General features: G+C 40.8%; 1 protein-coding gene across 1 annotated transcript in view; it reads left to right on the top strand.

Moving 5' to 3' along the window:
* Positions 1 to 15,400, top strand: part of SYNE2 (spectrin repeat containing nuclear envelope protein 2) — a 351,232-nt gene that overhangs the window by 186,810 nt on the left and 149,022 nt on the right. Inside the window, exons 60-64 of the mRNA XM_066608185.1 lie at positions 2,248 to 2,430; positions 3,585 to 3,665; positions 4,998 to 5,180; positions 5,961 to 6,032; positions 7,384 to 7,467. Coding sequence (XP_066464282.1) covers positions 2,248 to 2,430; positions 3,585 to 3,665; positions 4,998 to 5,180; positions 5,961 to 6,032; positions 7,384 to 7,467 — 603 coding nt within the window. The remainder of the gene's footprint in view (positions 1 to 2,247; positions 2,431 to 3,584; positions 3,666 to 4,997; positions 5,181 to 5,960; positions 6,033 to 7,383; positions 7,468 to 15,400) is intronic.

Here is a 15,400-nt window from a genome sequence, read left to right as displayed (position 1 = left end):
AGATAGAATGAGGATGAACATGAGCAGTAAGAGTGCATTTCAGGAAAGAAAGGACATTTCTCAAGAACAGTGCAATATTTCTAAAAGTAAATTAGAAATTTAGTTTATTTTTTAGTTTAGACATTAATTTAAAGGGCCACTCTGTGCCGTCTTTTTTTTTTTTTAAACTCCCGCTTTCCCGGAAAACCGCACAAAAATAGAGCATACTGCGGTTGTTTATCCGTGCGCCGGGGAAAATGATCTCCGCAGGTATTTAATTACCTGCGGGTGCCCAATGATTCCCTCTGGGCGCAGATCACCTGTTGGGGAGACCTGCGCGGTTTTCAAAATTACATTTTTGCCGTGGACATGAGGCCTTAAGCTGAGTGACTTTAACACTTAAAACTCCATGTTCCTTCTATGATATTTAATAAACTATCTGTGTGCGATAATACATGCCTCCACCTACATGGCTTTATTTTTACTCTTTGTCACATACAGTACCTAAAGTAATAATATAGATTTTTCTGCATACATCATTTTGTAAAATTGTTTCTGTTAAAGAACCTTTCACATGGAAATCCGCAGCAAAATATACATGTCTAAGAAAACGTCACACGTAGGAGAGTTGGTGCAGATTTTCCATAATGGAAAATCCTCACCAAAATCTATATCTAATTCCACTTCAAAAAATGGCAATGGTGCAGATTTTAACGTGGATTTAGGATTCTCAGCAGTATTCACTCTTTCAGATCCGAGTTAAAATCTGTACCCAATGGTACAGATTTTGATGTGGATTTTGGTACGAATTTGCACCAAGACCTGATATACGTCTGCTTTGGGTATGGGCAGGACTCTGATTGGCGGCTAGTGCGCATGTTCTGTTGGGCTATGGAGTTTAAAAGGTATGTGCTCCATGAACAGATCTATACATGACTTATACCATTGGGCAGCGACCCCTGTATCACGGAGAGCCACGCCCTGGATCATATGTATGTATTGATTGTTTAATAGGTGTCAGTTTGTGACTGGTGTAGGTTTAATATATATACAGGTGATTTTAATTGTGCTGTATGCTTGACAAAGATCTTCTAAAGATCGAAACGTCGCAGCTCACATATGGAGGAATAAAGGATCTTTTTTATTTATTCAAGAGAAGTCCTGGAGTGCTGATTTCACCACAATATACTACGTGGGAACGTACAGACTTGCCAACACAATTAAGCCATTTTCAATAATGCGTCAAAATTCGCACGTGTGACATGTTTCACTATGTGTTGCGGAGCAATTTTCCCTACGTGAAAAATGCCTTATAAGATATGTTAAACCGGACCGGTTCCTCACCTCTCAGCAGCCTGTAGTTCTTCTTTTACTGCTTGTAGTCACTCTAAATAGTCAGTCTCCAAAAAAATCTGCCTATTATAAAACAGTAAGGCCTCATGTCCACTGGTGGGTCGGATTCTGCATGTGTGAGCCCGCAGCGGAAACCGACCCTGCCCGCGGCTGAGGACACATATTGTCCTGTGTAAGTATCTTGCATCCCGTCCGGATCTTCTTTTTTTTTTCACTGCGAATGTGTGCGGTATTCAATTCAATTGCGCACAGGCCGCGGATCGGATGGCGTTCAAAGACTTCAATGAAATCCATTCGTGCAGGATCCGCAGAAAATGGAGCATGCTGCAATTTGTTTTCCAGACCACAAGGTGTGCAAAACAAATCTGCATGCCTTACTGCATTTGCAGATGCCTATGTATCCCTATGGGCAGCTTGATTTGTGTGTCTTCTGCAGATCAAATCCGTCCTTGGACATGAGACGTAAAGTAAAGAGGGAGAGGCAGCTGCAGTTACTCACTGAGTGTGTGTCCGTTACATAGTATAAGGCCGGTCTCACACAACCAGATTTGAATTGCAGATTCCGCGATCGCCATCCCCACGAACGATCCGTGATAATACATAGGCATTGAAAGGCATTCGGTTACGAATTGCGGATTCCGTGAGCAGAGGGAAAATTTGCAGTATGCTCTGTTTTAGCACGGATTCCGTGTGGAGGGGCTTTATTGAAGTCTATCATACGCAACCATACACAATTCGTTTCCGCAATTGTTCACAGAATATGAAGGCAGGAAAAGTCTGTGTCACCAACAGCTGAGCTTACAGGAGAAAGACTGCATGCAGTTACTGCCTATAAAGATTCCAAAGTGCAGTCAGGTTTTCATGATTAGCTTGCAGTATCCATTAATTCCTTGTGGTTGTTTTCCTATATTTCAGGTCATGCTGGAGAATATAAATCACATCAGAAAGACAATCGCAGAGATAGAAGAATATAGACCGACACTACCCTTATCAGAATGTGGGGTGCAGTCCCTGTGTGTGTTCAGAAGAATGGTCGTAGTCTTGAGAGAGGCAGAAGTACTTGAACAGGTTATCATGGAGCAACATCAACTGTTGGAGGTAATATAAGATGTGTTATATATTTGACATACCGAGTATCACAGTAAATGGAGCTATTTTAATATTATCAATAATTGTATTAACCAATTTCTTATTGTGATTAAAATTGGTAAATAACGTATATCGTAATGGTGGCTAGAGCAGTTCTTTCTGATCGAGAGTTCAAAATACATATGCAGTAGAGTTAAAGAAGTTGTCTGAAACTTTTACTATTGATGACCTATCCTGAAGATAAGTCATCAATAATTGATCAGCAAAGGTCCGCTGCTTAGGATACTGCTGATCAGCTATTATGGCCAGATCAGTGTGATTGGAGATAGTGCTGTCAACATTGCAGCAGCCTAGTTTAGACTGCAGGCACAGCTGCCATTGAATTTCATGAATGCTGTGCCTGCAGTACCAACCCAGTCCACTGCAATACAGCCAATGCTTTCTCTGTCTGCACTTACAACTGGCCCAGTGAAAAAGCTTTTTGCTCATCTTTTCTCCAAGAAAAAATGCAATAAAAAGCAATCAAAAAGTTGTGTGTACTCCAAAATCATACCGACAGAAACTACAGGTCATCCCGCAAAATACAAGCCCTCTCACAAACCTATTGAAAAAAAACATTCACATTGAAAAATTACGTTTTTTTTTCTTTTCCATTTCACTCCACTTAGAAATTTCCAAAAGCTTTTCAGTACATTATATAGTACCAGCAAAAATTACAACTCATCATCAGACAGCTATGTCGACAGAAAAAAAAGTTTGAAACTTTTAAAAGTAGGGAGAAGAAACCTAAAAAATGCCTGCAGCCTTAATTGGTTAAGAAATTAATTTGTGTGGAATGTTGGACTTGTATTAAACAAATATAATGGTGTGCAATGCTGGATAACCTCTTTATCTAGGGCTCCATAGGGCTACGGAGATTTTTTTCCCTTAGGAAAGAAACTTGCAAACGACATTAGAAATTCATAATCTCAAGTTTTTTTCCTCTATCATCGGCAAACATTGATGTCTCTCAAGCGCTGCGATAATGTTTCAACTTACCACAAAGCATGAACAAGTCTTTGTCATTATGGAGCCCTAGCTTTAAAGTTAATAGTAGTCATTAATGCAGTGAGACATCTAATATTCCATATTAACGTTTGTGTTGTTTTAATTCATTTTTGCAGCCTATCATAAGTGAAATGTCAGCACTGGAAAAAGAGCATGAAAAAGCACCGGTCTCCAGAGAAGAGTCTTCTGATATAAAAGTAAATGTCAAATACCGCCCTCGCATAATACAGCAAACCTATATGATTAGTATGATCTGAATCCTATGCCAAATGTTTTTTTAACTTCGTGTGGATGTTGTAGAATGTTTGCACTGTGTGGCAGTAATGTAGCTTCTTAGGGCGCATTTAGACGTAACGATCATCGTTCAAAAGATCATTCAAACAAGCAAACATCGTTTAGTCTAAACGCAAGCCAATGACCGAACAATAACCGTTAGTTCTTTGCTCATCGTTCATTTTATGCAAGCCTAAAAATCATCGGCAGCTCTTTAATTTCACGTTCAGTTTAACCAGCGCTTGTTCAGTCCTTCTCCTTCACCTTTACAGCGAATGTGAAAGACTGAATGGAATTGAACGATTTCTCGTTTGAATGTCTAAACAGGTTACACGAGTGAACGAGCTAGCGATGTCGTCATTCGTTCACTCAAATGGTAAATAGGCTCTTCTAAAAGCCCCCTTAGGCTGGCTTCACACGGGCAAAAAAATCACACAAGATTTGTGAGTTGCGAGACGCACCAATATGAACCCGATTCTTTTGAATGGGTTCATACACACAAGTGGCACATCGTATCTTGGAGCGTCCTTTTATATCGCATTTCCCAATGTTCTCAACAGGGCCAGCAGCAGCATCGCACAACGTGCTAGGTGCACACGGTGTAATGCGAGGTTTACCCTATTGAAAGCAATTGTAAACACTCTGTGGTCCTTCACCATGCCTGTCAGCCACAGCGGAGGATTACTTCTTTCCCAAAGTGATGCAAGGCGGTTTTCAAACAAAATCGCCTTGCATCTGCGCCAAAATTGCATGTTGGTGAGAGCGAAATCAAGACGCGATTCACGCCCCGATATTGCGCTCGGCCATGTGAAGCTGACCTTTAAGTGTATAGTGTGAATAATTTACTGTGTAAAATGTAATTAAAGGCGTTATTCTGAATTGGAAAAAGGGTTCTTTTGTTGTCTGGTATTGCAGTTCAGACTCGTTCAAATGACTACCTGGCAGCCAACAGATATGATTGGAGCTGTTTCTAGAAGAAAAAAATTTCTTTTTCTTGTACAGTTCCTTTAAATGTACCTCCTGTTGGCTATCCCCTCTGTTCACAATTGTAAAAAAAAGGAAAAAAAATCATTAAGCTAAAGGGGATGTCTTATGAAGACAAAACTTTTCCAATACGTCCGAGCAGGGTCCACCACTTGTGACCCTACCACTAAGAGCTAAAATGGGTACAGTCTCTATAAGAGCTTCTTTCAACACAGACTTCCTTAGATCACTCATGGTATGTATAGTTAATTTGCTCCTATATATCTACCTAGGAGAAGGCTGAAGCTATGAAAAAACAAATGGAGAGACTAAACCAGAAGAAGGAAGGGATATTACTTGCCCAGCGGAGCTCCCTTAATGAACAGCTTGAACGCTTAAGGCTGGAGCCACAAGACCAAGACTTGGAGTCAATGTTGTCTCCAATAACTGAAGGCATGAGCATTATCCATCAGGAGGTAACAAACATTTCAGCTGCAATGTCAGAAAATGGAGAACAGTTTTTAAAGCTTGCGTTCACTTACTTACTACTCCGTAATAGAAAAGAAAAAGCCTCATGCTACAAAACGTAGCTATGAGCCAACAATTTGTGTTTTGGTTTACTGGAGAATTTGGAGATTAGCTCATGTTCTGACTTAGTAGAAGTCTAGGTGCAACGAGCCCCATGAGGTCCCTCTGAAGCTGATCTTTCAGTGGATCATCCTCTGCTGGGGTGTATTACTTATTTGGGGATTATTCCACAGATCGGTCTTCATACAACCAAAGTGTGTAAAAATTGAAGAATTTCTTATACAACTGAAAGTGGACATGGGATTATTTTACATAATTTATATTTCCATAACCCTTGAACTAGTTCCCCACTCTTTCTTTGCTAATCTTGCAATTTCTCTGGAGAGGAAATTCAGGTACAGGTTTTTGCCACTCAATAGCAAAGGGGAAGGAACCAACCAGGACTGGGTCCTCTCATTCCAAGGGACTGATAGTAGCTGTGGGGTCTGCCTTTTGGTACAAATGCCCTTGAGGGTGTGCCTTTGAGATTATTTCTTCTAGTGCCTCCTTGGAAACATAATTTGGCATTGCCTGCTGAGTTTACAAAGATTTGAGGGATTGTACATGTATTTTCGTAGACTATATTATGATTTCAAATATTTTTTGGTTGAGTAAGTAGAGCGGTCATTTAATTTTAGTTCCTGTGGGTAATGCTTCACTCTGCTGACATAATGTTTTGTTGTGTCTAGGTACAACGGAGGGATTCTTATTTCTTGCCATCGTTGGCTGAGGAGACAGAAGACTCGACACTAGTTGTAGAGGTAAGAAAGTTTTGGGAACTTTCACTCTGTATGGTTTAATTGGTGGTTTAGTCATAATTGTGGTTTACTGAAAAGCATGTGCTGTATTATTATTATAAAATCTCTGACTTGTCATACCAGAGACCAGAACACACGGTCAGGAAAATGACAGATGCTTGGATACGAAGAGTACATTATATGTTCTCCTTAGTGTAGCACCAGAATACTGGATTATTGTGATAAATGAGGATTCTATAATACAAGAGCCTTTTTTTTCAAAGTAATTACACATTTTAATACCACTTGGTATAAATTTTAAGCCTCCCAGTGTCCAACCTTTGCCCGGGTACTGACTGTGTCCCTACTTTTACACTCTCAGCTACGTTTTATTTAATGACTGAGTTTTGGAAGGTAGCACTTCATTGTGACACAATGCACTGACACAAAGAGAAGTTCCAAAAAAATCTGGTCTTCCATGGATTTCCTACCTTCAACCGCCATAAATGTTTATTACTGGACACTATACTGTTAGAATGACTTCTGGTTTTGGAGCCAGATATATTATAAAGTTGCATTATGAGCAATTCCATAATGCAATGTTCTTGAATCACTCCATGCTATATGTAAAGTGCTGGTATTCTTCTGAAAGTCTGTCCTGAGAACTTGTCCTCCAACCAATTTGCAGCTTCTCCTCAAATCCTGTTTTGCTTCCACTCTATCCCGGTCATCTGTCCTGTGTAAGACAAAGGGTGGTTTTACATGGTATAACTGTGGAGCACCTGACAGCCGTCCCAACAATTATCACTCCCCTGCTTTCACACAAGAGCGATGAGAAATCCGGAGATCTCTTCCAGCTACCCTTCTCCATTTACAGTAAACAGGCAGTCGGTCAAAGAAGAACTGCCTGTTTCCACTGTTTAATAATTTTCATTTTTTTATGCCTGCGTAAAATGAATGACAAACAATAAGCAAACAAACTAGTATTTGCAAATCTGCCATTGGCCATGTTTGCACTGAATGAGTTTTGTTCAGTTTCGCATGATCAGGCGATTAACTGATAACCGTTCCGTGTAATAGGGCCCTAAAGCTCATGCTGCATTTATTTGCATCTGCTTGCATGACAGCAAGGATTGCAGAACAGTCTCTTTCTGAAACCTATCATTATCAGGCCTCGTATCCTCCTTCTCACAGTATGAAATATGTGGTCAAACGTGTTTGACACTAGTGATTGATGTTTAGATAACTTCTGCCCTCACACAGCATGTGGCCTGGTTTTACATGCTGTAAATTGTGCTCCTGCTGCACCTCTCAAGGGGTACATGAGACCCTTAATTAATATAGCTAAAGACTTTTTTTTAACATAACCTTACAGGCAGCGGATGATCGTACCGGAATCAATGCTGTAGAGCCAGAACATGAAGAAGATGTGACTGATGATATTCCTTCTTTGTCCCAGGTAAAACTATTTTTCTTCAAAGCTTTTATTAACACAATGTGTATTTAAATTGTTTCTTTAAGTATTGAGTGCACTGTCACTTTAAATGGTGTAGAGTCCAGTTGTTTTTACAAAGATAAAATATGTGCCCCCACTATTGTTTGTGGAAGTGTAGAATTAGAAACCTTCTATTGAGAAATGAACCTTCCTCTTTTTTTCTATATTCAATTGTGTAGTCAGTGGCAGTCAGGTAAGTGCTCTTTAAAAAAAAGTGGGCACTATGAGCTTCCTGACTACCAATTAATAGGTCACAACCTGCAGTTCCTGCTATTGCCTAGAGGTGAGAGTGAGGATTGCTGTTGATTTTACGCTGACAATTCTTGATTGATTTGATTTGATGTAGCAGCACTTGTGACTAATCATTTGTATAATGTTATCACTAGTTGAGACTTTGGGGGGTAATGGGCTGAACAGGATGGACATGTGTTTTTTTCAGCCTTACATACTATCTTGTTGTTGTTAGTCGTTCACGACCGACGACGACCCTACAGGCGAGCTTCCTCCATGTTTTTCGCTTTTGCACTAGTTCTTTCAGTTTTGTGATATCCATGCCAGCATCCGCTCTGACAGTATCAGCCATCGTGTTCTTTGGCAGCCAGGTCTTCTTTTGCCACTGCTTTGTCCAAGCATTATAGATTTTTCTAGTGACTCTGCTCACATTACATGGCCAAAATACGTGAGCCTGAGTCTGGTCATCTTGTGCTCCAGTGATATAGCTGGTCTTATACTATCTTACTATGACTTATGTATACGTATTGAAACCCTATTTAAACTATTGATTAGAAATTGGATAGTTATGAATGATGCTGCACTTTGACACTGTCAGCTCTGCTTTAGACTGTCTAGTCAAAATTTGGACCATCTCAGACCAAGATTTGTTGGCTTAGTTTTTGGCAGATTTTTGTGCTAAAATGTTGACAGAACAATATCAAATTTAATGTAGATAAATCAGTAGTTTTTTTCTTTTCTACAATATCAAATTTAAGTTACATTCCCTTTTCTCACAAAGCTACACCTCTTTCCCGATAAGTCACACCCTGATGAATGAGGTACAGAAAGTGTCCAAAATGCATAATAAATATGGTGCAAGACATGTATGCCAGTTTTTTTGGTGCAAAATGAGCAAGAATTCTGGCATATTTGGCCCCAAATAAATTTCAGGTTTTATACTTGGGTGGAAATTTTGACACAGGCAACACAAAATTAATTTAATGAGGACCGGTCGTAACTTATGAGCACCATAAACTAAGTTTTAGTGCTCATAGAGCAGGTCCTGAGGAGTCCGGGGATGTGCCTTGCTTACTTAGCCAGCTCCCCACTTCTCCGTGGTCAGCTGTGAAAGTCGGTGCTCGGTCTGTGAGTGTGACTCTTTTCTTCAGTCGGTGTGCATGCACTCCAATAGAGACCAAATGTGCATGCACAGCCTGAAGAAGAGAGTCATGCTCACAGACTGATTGCAGACTTCCATGGGTAATTGCACGGGAACGGAGAGAAGAGAAAGTATACAAGCCACTTCTCGGGACCTGTCCTATGACACCATTACTTAGTTAATGGCGCTAAAGGGTGATGATAGATTCCTTTTTAACATTATCTGTTTTGTCATAATTTAGGTCTACTGAATACATGGTTGTCAACATTCGTAAATAATTACCATTGACATTATCCTTGAGCTAGTGTAGGGAAACATAACATATAATAATGTATCTGGAAGCCATTTGTTTTAGCTCAACATTACCTATCAAAAAAATTTTGTTTCACCCTCATCATATACCCTATTAAGGGTTCACCCAACATTCCTGTGTAATATTACATGTGAATAAGTATACAAGAGGAATTTAAGAAAGACTTGAGCATAACATCACAGGCAGATATAGTTGGTTTACATGTTTTAGATTGGTGTGATATGGATCCTAAATCCTGCTTATGTACATTGGGTTTTAGGGAGGTTTTACACAGCTTGGTCTGAGCCATTTGACGATTCCCAATTGATGAGATTGTTGCTTGTTTAAATGGCCTTCACATGTGCTAATTCAGACTGTGCGTAACCAAATGATCATGCATGTGATCATTCATTCCCAATATGTTTTCATCATTGTTGTCCATTCACATCTTCAATTAAATTTATCATTAGAAAGGAACCTCTTATTTACACAATGTTTTATGTTAAATGTTTTTTAAAAAGCTAAAAAAATGTACATGTTTTCATTGTGGCTACTGAGTCCACACAGTAGGCTCATATTTTCTTTTCTATAGAGATAACTTTTCAGCTAGTGCTGTGTAGACTTCATAGAATCATAGAATGGTAGAGTTGGAAGGAACCTCCAGGGTCATCTGGTCCAACCCCCTGCTCAGTGCAGGATTCACTAAATCATCCCAGACAGATATTTGTCCAGCCTTTGTTTGAAGACTCCCATTGGAAGAGAACTCACCACCTCCTGTGGCAACCTGTTCCACTCATTGATCACCCTCACTGTCAGAAAGTTTTTTCTAATATCTAATTTGTGTCTCCTCCCTTTCAGTTTCAGACTTAAAGATGTTTGCCCTCTTTTTCACTTATAACCGATTCTCTGGATAAGCCATCAATTTTTGATGGACGGTGGGCCACCACTCAGGTCCTCCATCCATCAGCTGATCGTCCGAACTGCTGTCATCAGCGGTCAGCACAGGAAGTGTAGGCGCATGCTTCACACCTATTGAAATCAATGGGAGAGTGTCAGTACTATTTCACTTCCTGCTTTTGTCATGGTCAAGACCTTTCTTCCAGTCTTGACCAGCAGAGGAGAGCAGGAAATGGAGCACCAGTGTGGCGCTCCCATTGATATCAATGGGAGTTAAGCCAGTGCCTGCATTTTCTTCCTTGTCCACCGATGACTACATCTGGCCCACTGCACTGGACAGTGGGCCAGACAATGGACGGGGGTCCCGAATCGAAGAACCCTGTCCAACTATTGATGACCTATCCAGAGGATATGTAATCAGTGGAAAGCAGGGTAGACATCCCCTTTTAAGGTGATGTCATTAGTCATCCCATTATCATCACTGGAAGAATTACAATGAATGTAGCACCTCTATTATAGCACAGGATTCATTATTGGTATTAGGGCAGCTCACCTCCTCTCCCTCCATGCCCAGCACACGACACAGATCATGTTCACAAAACTTTTCTAAAGATGTCTTTTTTTTCTGACCAAGATTTCTACTATAAAGCAAATTGGAAAAGTGGTCTATAATCCCTGTAATTGTGTATATAAAATAGAATTGAAAAATGTGCAATATGGAAATACGTTTCAGTATAGATTGTTAATTCGTAATAAACCTAGACGATGCATTCTCCCTAGGAGGGATGAGGTTAACAGTATCAGTCTGTACCCTGTAGGTACATTTAGTTCAATTTTGACTTTTTAATATGAAAGGTTTACCAAATAAAACGCAACCAAAAACCAACGCTTACTTTGTTCCCACTGAAAGCCAAGTGCTGTCAACAAAGACATCTTGACATGGGCACCACAGATTTTTTTTTCCTGCTCGAGCTGGATGTGCTAACAAGATTATTTCAAAAGGGTGATGAGAATACTTCATCTTGGTTTCCTGAAATATTGTTAAGAGACGGGATGAGAAAGTCAGGCTTGAGACCGGCAACTCTTAAAAAAAATCCTGTTTTTATGAAAAGTTATCTGTTTGGCAAGATCATTGTGACATTTATATGTAGAGTACAATTTAATACCCCCTTTAATGCATGAATGGCAGCTGCGATCTGATAAAATACTATATGCAATTGCATAAATGGTAAAGTAACTCTTGGGCCCCATAGCAAAATTTCTAACATGGTCCGCCACCTCCTATAGCATGTGTCAAGCACTGGCTACAAAAAAAAATTTACATAACCAGTACAAAATATCAAAATAAAGTGATACAGGAGCTTTGTCACATCTTCTCCTCAACCACGTAACCATGGTGATTAGGAGATTAAATATAGTGGCAAACGAGCATGCCCGTTGCACGTTCAAATTCTATGAGAAGGACCAAAACGACTAAGCGTGTGCGTGAGGAGGAACACAGGAACTTGGTCCCTATTTATCATGGCCATCATGTGGACTTGTCCAAGTAATGCAAAAAGCAATTCGTCTGACTTGTCCTCTTGTCGGAAATGTCTTTGTTACGCTATTGCAAATAGAGAATTCACATCTCCTGCTTTTTCTCCCCATTTACCACAACAGCCTATGTAAACCTTAGTGGTTGTTGAGTTGTTGTGGCTGCTGTCCTTGTCAATGCAGGTACCGGTACTGCTGCTGTTGCAGGCCATAGAGGTCAAAAGAGTCAAAGGTGCATTAGAGACAGTAGCCTACTACTTTTACTTCTACAACTCTCCCTGAATGCTACCAGTCATTTCTGCAAGAACTTTTCTCCCATACACGAAAGCACTTTTCCAGCCATCTGCTGTCAACTCAAGTGAATTCCCAGTTAGCTTAGAAGTCTGGTAGCACAGTACATTCTCTCCTGGCTGGTGGATTCTGAGGTCCGGTTGAAGAGACTGATTCATGCACGCACTTTCTAGTCACATTGTAGGGAATATTAACAAGTTCCTAGATTTTTCTGCTCCTTTTCAGATGTATGCCACTATAAAAAGGACCAATATAGGTCTTTCTCAGTCTGTTGTGTTAACCTACTGATGATTGCTGGTAGGGATGCTCCTTAACAACAAGGTCTTCACTTCCTTATCTGCTTTTTCCACACCACCTTCTCATATGTATACTGTCAAACGCTGCAATGCCATCAGGGTAGTATATAGAGTTCATTGCATCCAAGGCAGTTTTAGTGCTCATTATTTATTGCACTAAGTTCACATTTGTTATCGTGGTCGTGGTGTTTGTGGTATATTGTTCTAGTTAAGCCCCAATTCTTCCTAATTAGATCTAAAGCTCTCGGCTGGGTTAACGTCCTTATACACTGAAAGACAAATTTGAAGGATTCTCCATAAGAAATAAGTAAGTCGGGTTTCTCAGTGCAAAAGCCTTTTCTTCCTTTATTATTCTCTTCTTATTACATAGTGGGACACACAGATAAAACCACTAGACACGTTTCGGACAAAAAACAGCCTTTCTCACAGCTTAACAGCACTATCACAAATGCAAACTTAAAGGGGTTGTCCCGCGCCGAAACGGGTTTTTTTTTTTTTCAACCCCCCCCCCCCGTTCGGCGCGAGACAACCCCGATGCAGGGAGGTAAAGAAAGCTCACCGGAGCGCTTACCTTAATCCCCGCGCTCCGGTGACTTCTCTACTCACCGCTGAAGATGGCCTCTTCCTCCGTGGACCGCAGCTCTTCTGTGCGGTCCACTGCCGATTCCAGCCTCCTGATTGGCTGGAATCGGCACGTGACGGGGCGGAGCTACACGGAGCTACACGGAGCCCCATAGAAGACTGCAGAAGACCCGGACTGCGCAAGCGCGGCTAATTTGGCCATCGGAGGCCAAAAATTAGTCGGCTCCATGGAGACGAGGACGCTAGCAACGGAGCAGGTAAGTATAAAACTTTTTATAACTTCTGTATGGCTCATAATTAATGCACAATGTACATTACAAAGTGCATTATTATGGCCATACAGAAGTGTATAGACCCACTTGCTGCCTCGGGACATCTCCTTTAAAAGCTTTTAAAACCAAGTGCATGTCCCCCTTTAATGAGGTCATTATTTAGTTAGATATGCACATACCTTCTACCACTGCCCTGACCCAATACCATATATAGACACAGATTGGTTTCAGATTTTCGTGCATAACAGCAAATTGAATCTACTTCAGGGTATTATAAATGGAAAACATGCAGTGTCTTAGATGGATTTTCATCTGTTGTAAACTGCATACATATCCACAGAAATATTGTAAAAATCGCACAGATATCGCATAAATATTACATAAAGATCACAAAAAATCATAGACATCCACATGAATATTACATACATAGCACATAAATATTACACAAAAATCGCATAAATGTCACATAAATATCGCACAAAAATCATGCAGAGTTCTTCTATGCAAACAAAGATTGCATGAATATCACATGATGATCGAAAAAGGATCATAAATATACACATAAATATTGCATAACTGTCACATAAATACTATATTAATTTTAGTGCATAAAGACAACTGAATCTACTTTAGCTTATTATAAATGGAAAAACATGCACACAGTTTTCCATTTATAATAAGGGAGGAGACACAAATTAGATATTAGAAATACTTTCTGACAGTGAGGGTGATGAATGAGTGGAACAGGTTACCACAGGAGGTGGTGAGTTCTCCTTCAATGGAAGTGTTCAAACAAAGGCTTGACAAATATCTGTCTGGGATGATTTAGTGAATCCTGCACTGAGCAGGGGGTTGGACCAGATGACCCTGGAAGTCCCTTACAACTCTATGATTCTATAAGTTGGAAAACTGTGTCCCAGATGGATCATCTCCCGCCATAGACTGCAGAAATGTTGCAAAACTAATGCATAAATATTGCACAAAACCCACATGAATATCATATAGAAATTGCAAAAAGATAATAAATATATGCATACATATCACATACATGTCACACAAACATAGCACACAAACTGCATAAATACCACAATTCTTGCATAATTGTTCTCCACACACAAAACACACAAATATCATATAAAAATTGCAAAAATATCATATATATATGCATAAACATCAAATAAATGTCACATAACTACTATATAAAGACACATATTGGTTTTAGTGAATATTTTGCACTAATTGTTACCAGTGTTTTTTGTGATGCTTTTATTGCAAATCGCAATGCTGGAATAGGTGAGCTTAAAATCTTTTTATTGTTACTGCATGAATTGGAATGCGCATGCGACCAGCAGTAAAGTAGTGATTAGAGATGAGCGAACACCAAAATGTTCGGGTGTTCGTTATTCGGAACGAACTTCCCGTGATGCTCGAGGGTTCGTTTCGAACAACGAACCCCATTGAAGTCAATGGGCGACCAGAACATTTTTGTATTTCGCCGATGCTCGCTAAGGTTTTCATGTGTGAAAATCTGGGCAATTCAGGAAAGTGATGGGAATGACACAGTGACGGATAGGGCAGGCGAGGGGCTACGTGTTGGGCTGCATCTCAAGTTCACAGGTCCCACTATTAAGCCACAATACCGGCAAGAGTGGGCCCCCCCCCCCCTCCCAACAACTTTTACTTCTGAAAAGCCCTCATTAGCATGGCATACCTTTGCTAAGCACCACACTACCTCCAACAAAGCACAATCACTGCCTGCATGACACTCCACTGACACTTCTCCTGGGTTACATGCTGCCCAACCGCCCCCCCTCCCCCCCCACAGCGCACACCAAAGTGTCCCTGGGCAGCCTTCAGCTGCCCTCATGCCACACCACGCTCATGTCTATTTAGAATTGCGTCTGCCATGACGAGGGACCGCAGGCACACACTGCAGAGGTTGGCACGGCTAGGCAGCGACCCTCTTTAAAAGTGGCGGAGCGATAGCCCACAATGCTGTACAGAAGCAATGAGAAATAGAATCCTGTGCCACCGCCATCAGGAGCTGCACACGTGGGCATAGCAATGGGGAACCTATGTGCCACACACTATTCATTCTGTCAAGGTGTCTGCATGCCCCAGTCAGACCGGGCTTTTTAATTCATAGACACAGGCAGGTACAACTCCCTATTGTGAAGTCCCTGTCGACCCACAGCATGGGTGGCTCCCTGGAACCCACCGGCGGTACACAGAAATATCCCATTGCATTGCCCAACACAGCTGAGGTAGTAATGTCGTGCTTAATGCAGGTGGGCTTCGGCCCACACTGCATGCCCCAGTCTGACTGGGGTTCTTTATAAGTGTACAGATGTAGTAAAAACTC

The sequence above is a fragment of the Eleutherodactylus coqui genome, chromosome 6 (genome assembly GCF_035609145.1).
Source record: "Eleutherodactylus coqui strain aEleCoq1 chromosome 6, aEleCoq1.hap1, whole genome shotgun sequence".
Taxonomy (NCBI): domain Eukaryota; kingdom Metazoa; phylum Chordata; class Amphibia; order Anura; family Eleutherodactylidae; genus Eleutherodactylus; species Eleutherodactylus coqui.
The sequence above is the reverse complement of the archived record's forward strand: the minus strand, read 5'-3'. Positions and strand labels throughout refer to the sequence as shown.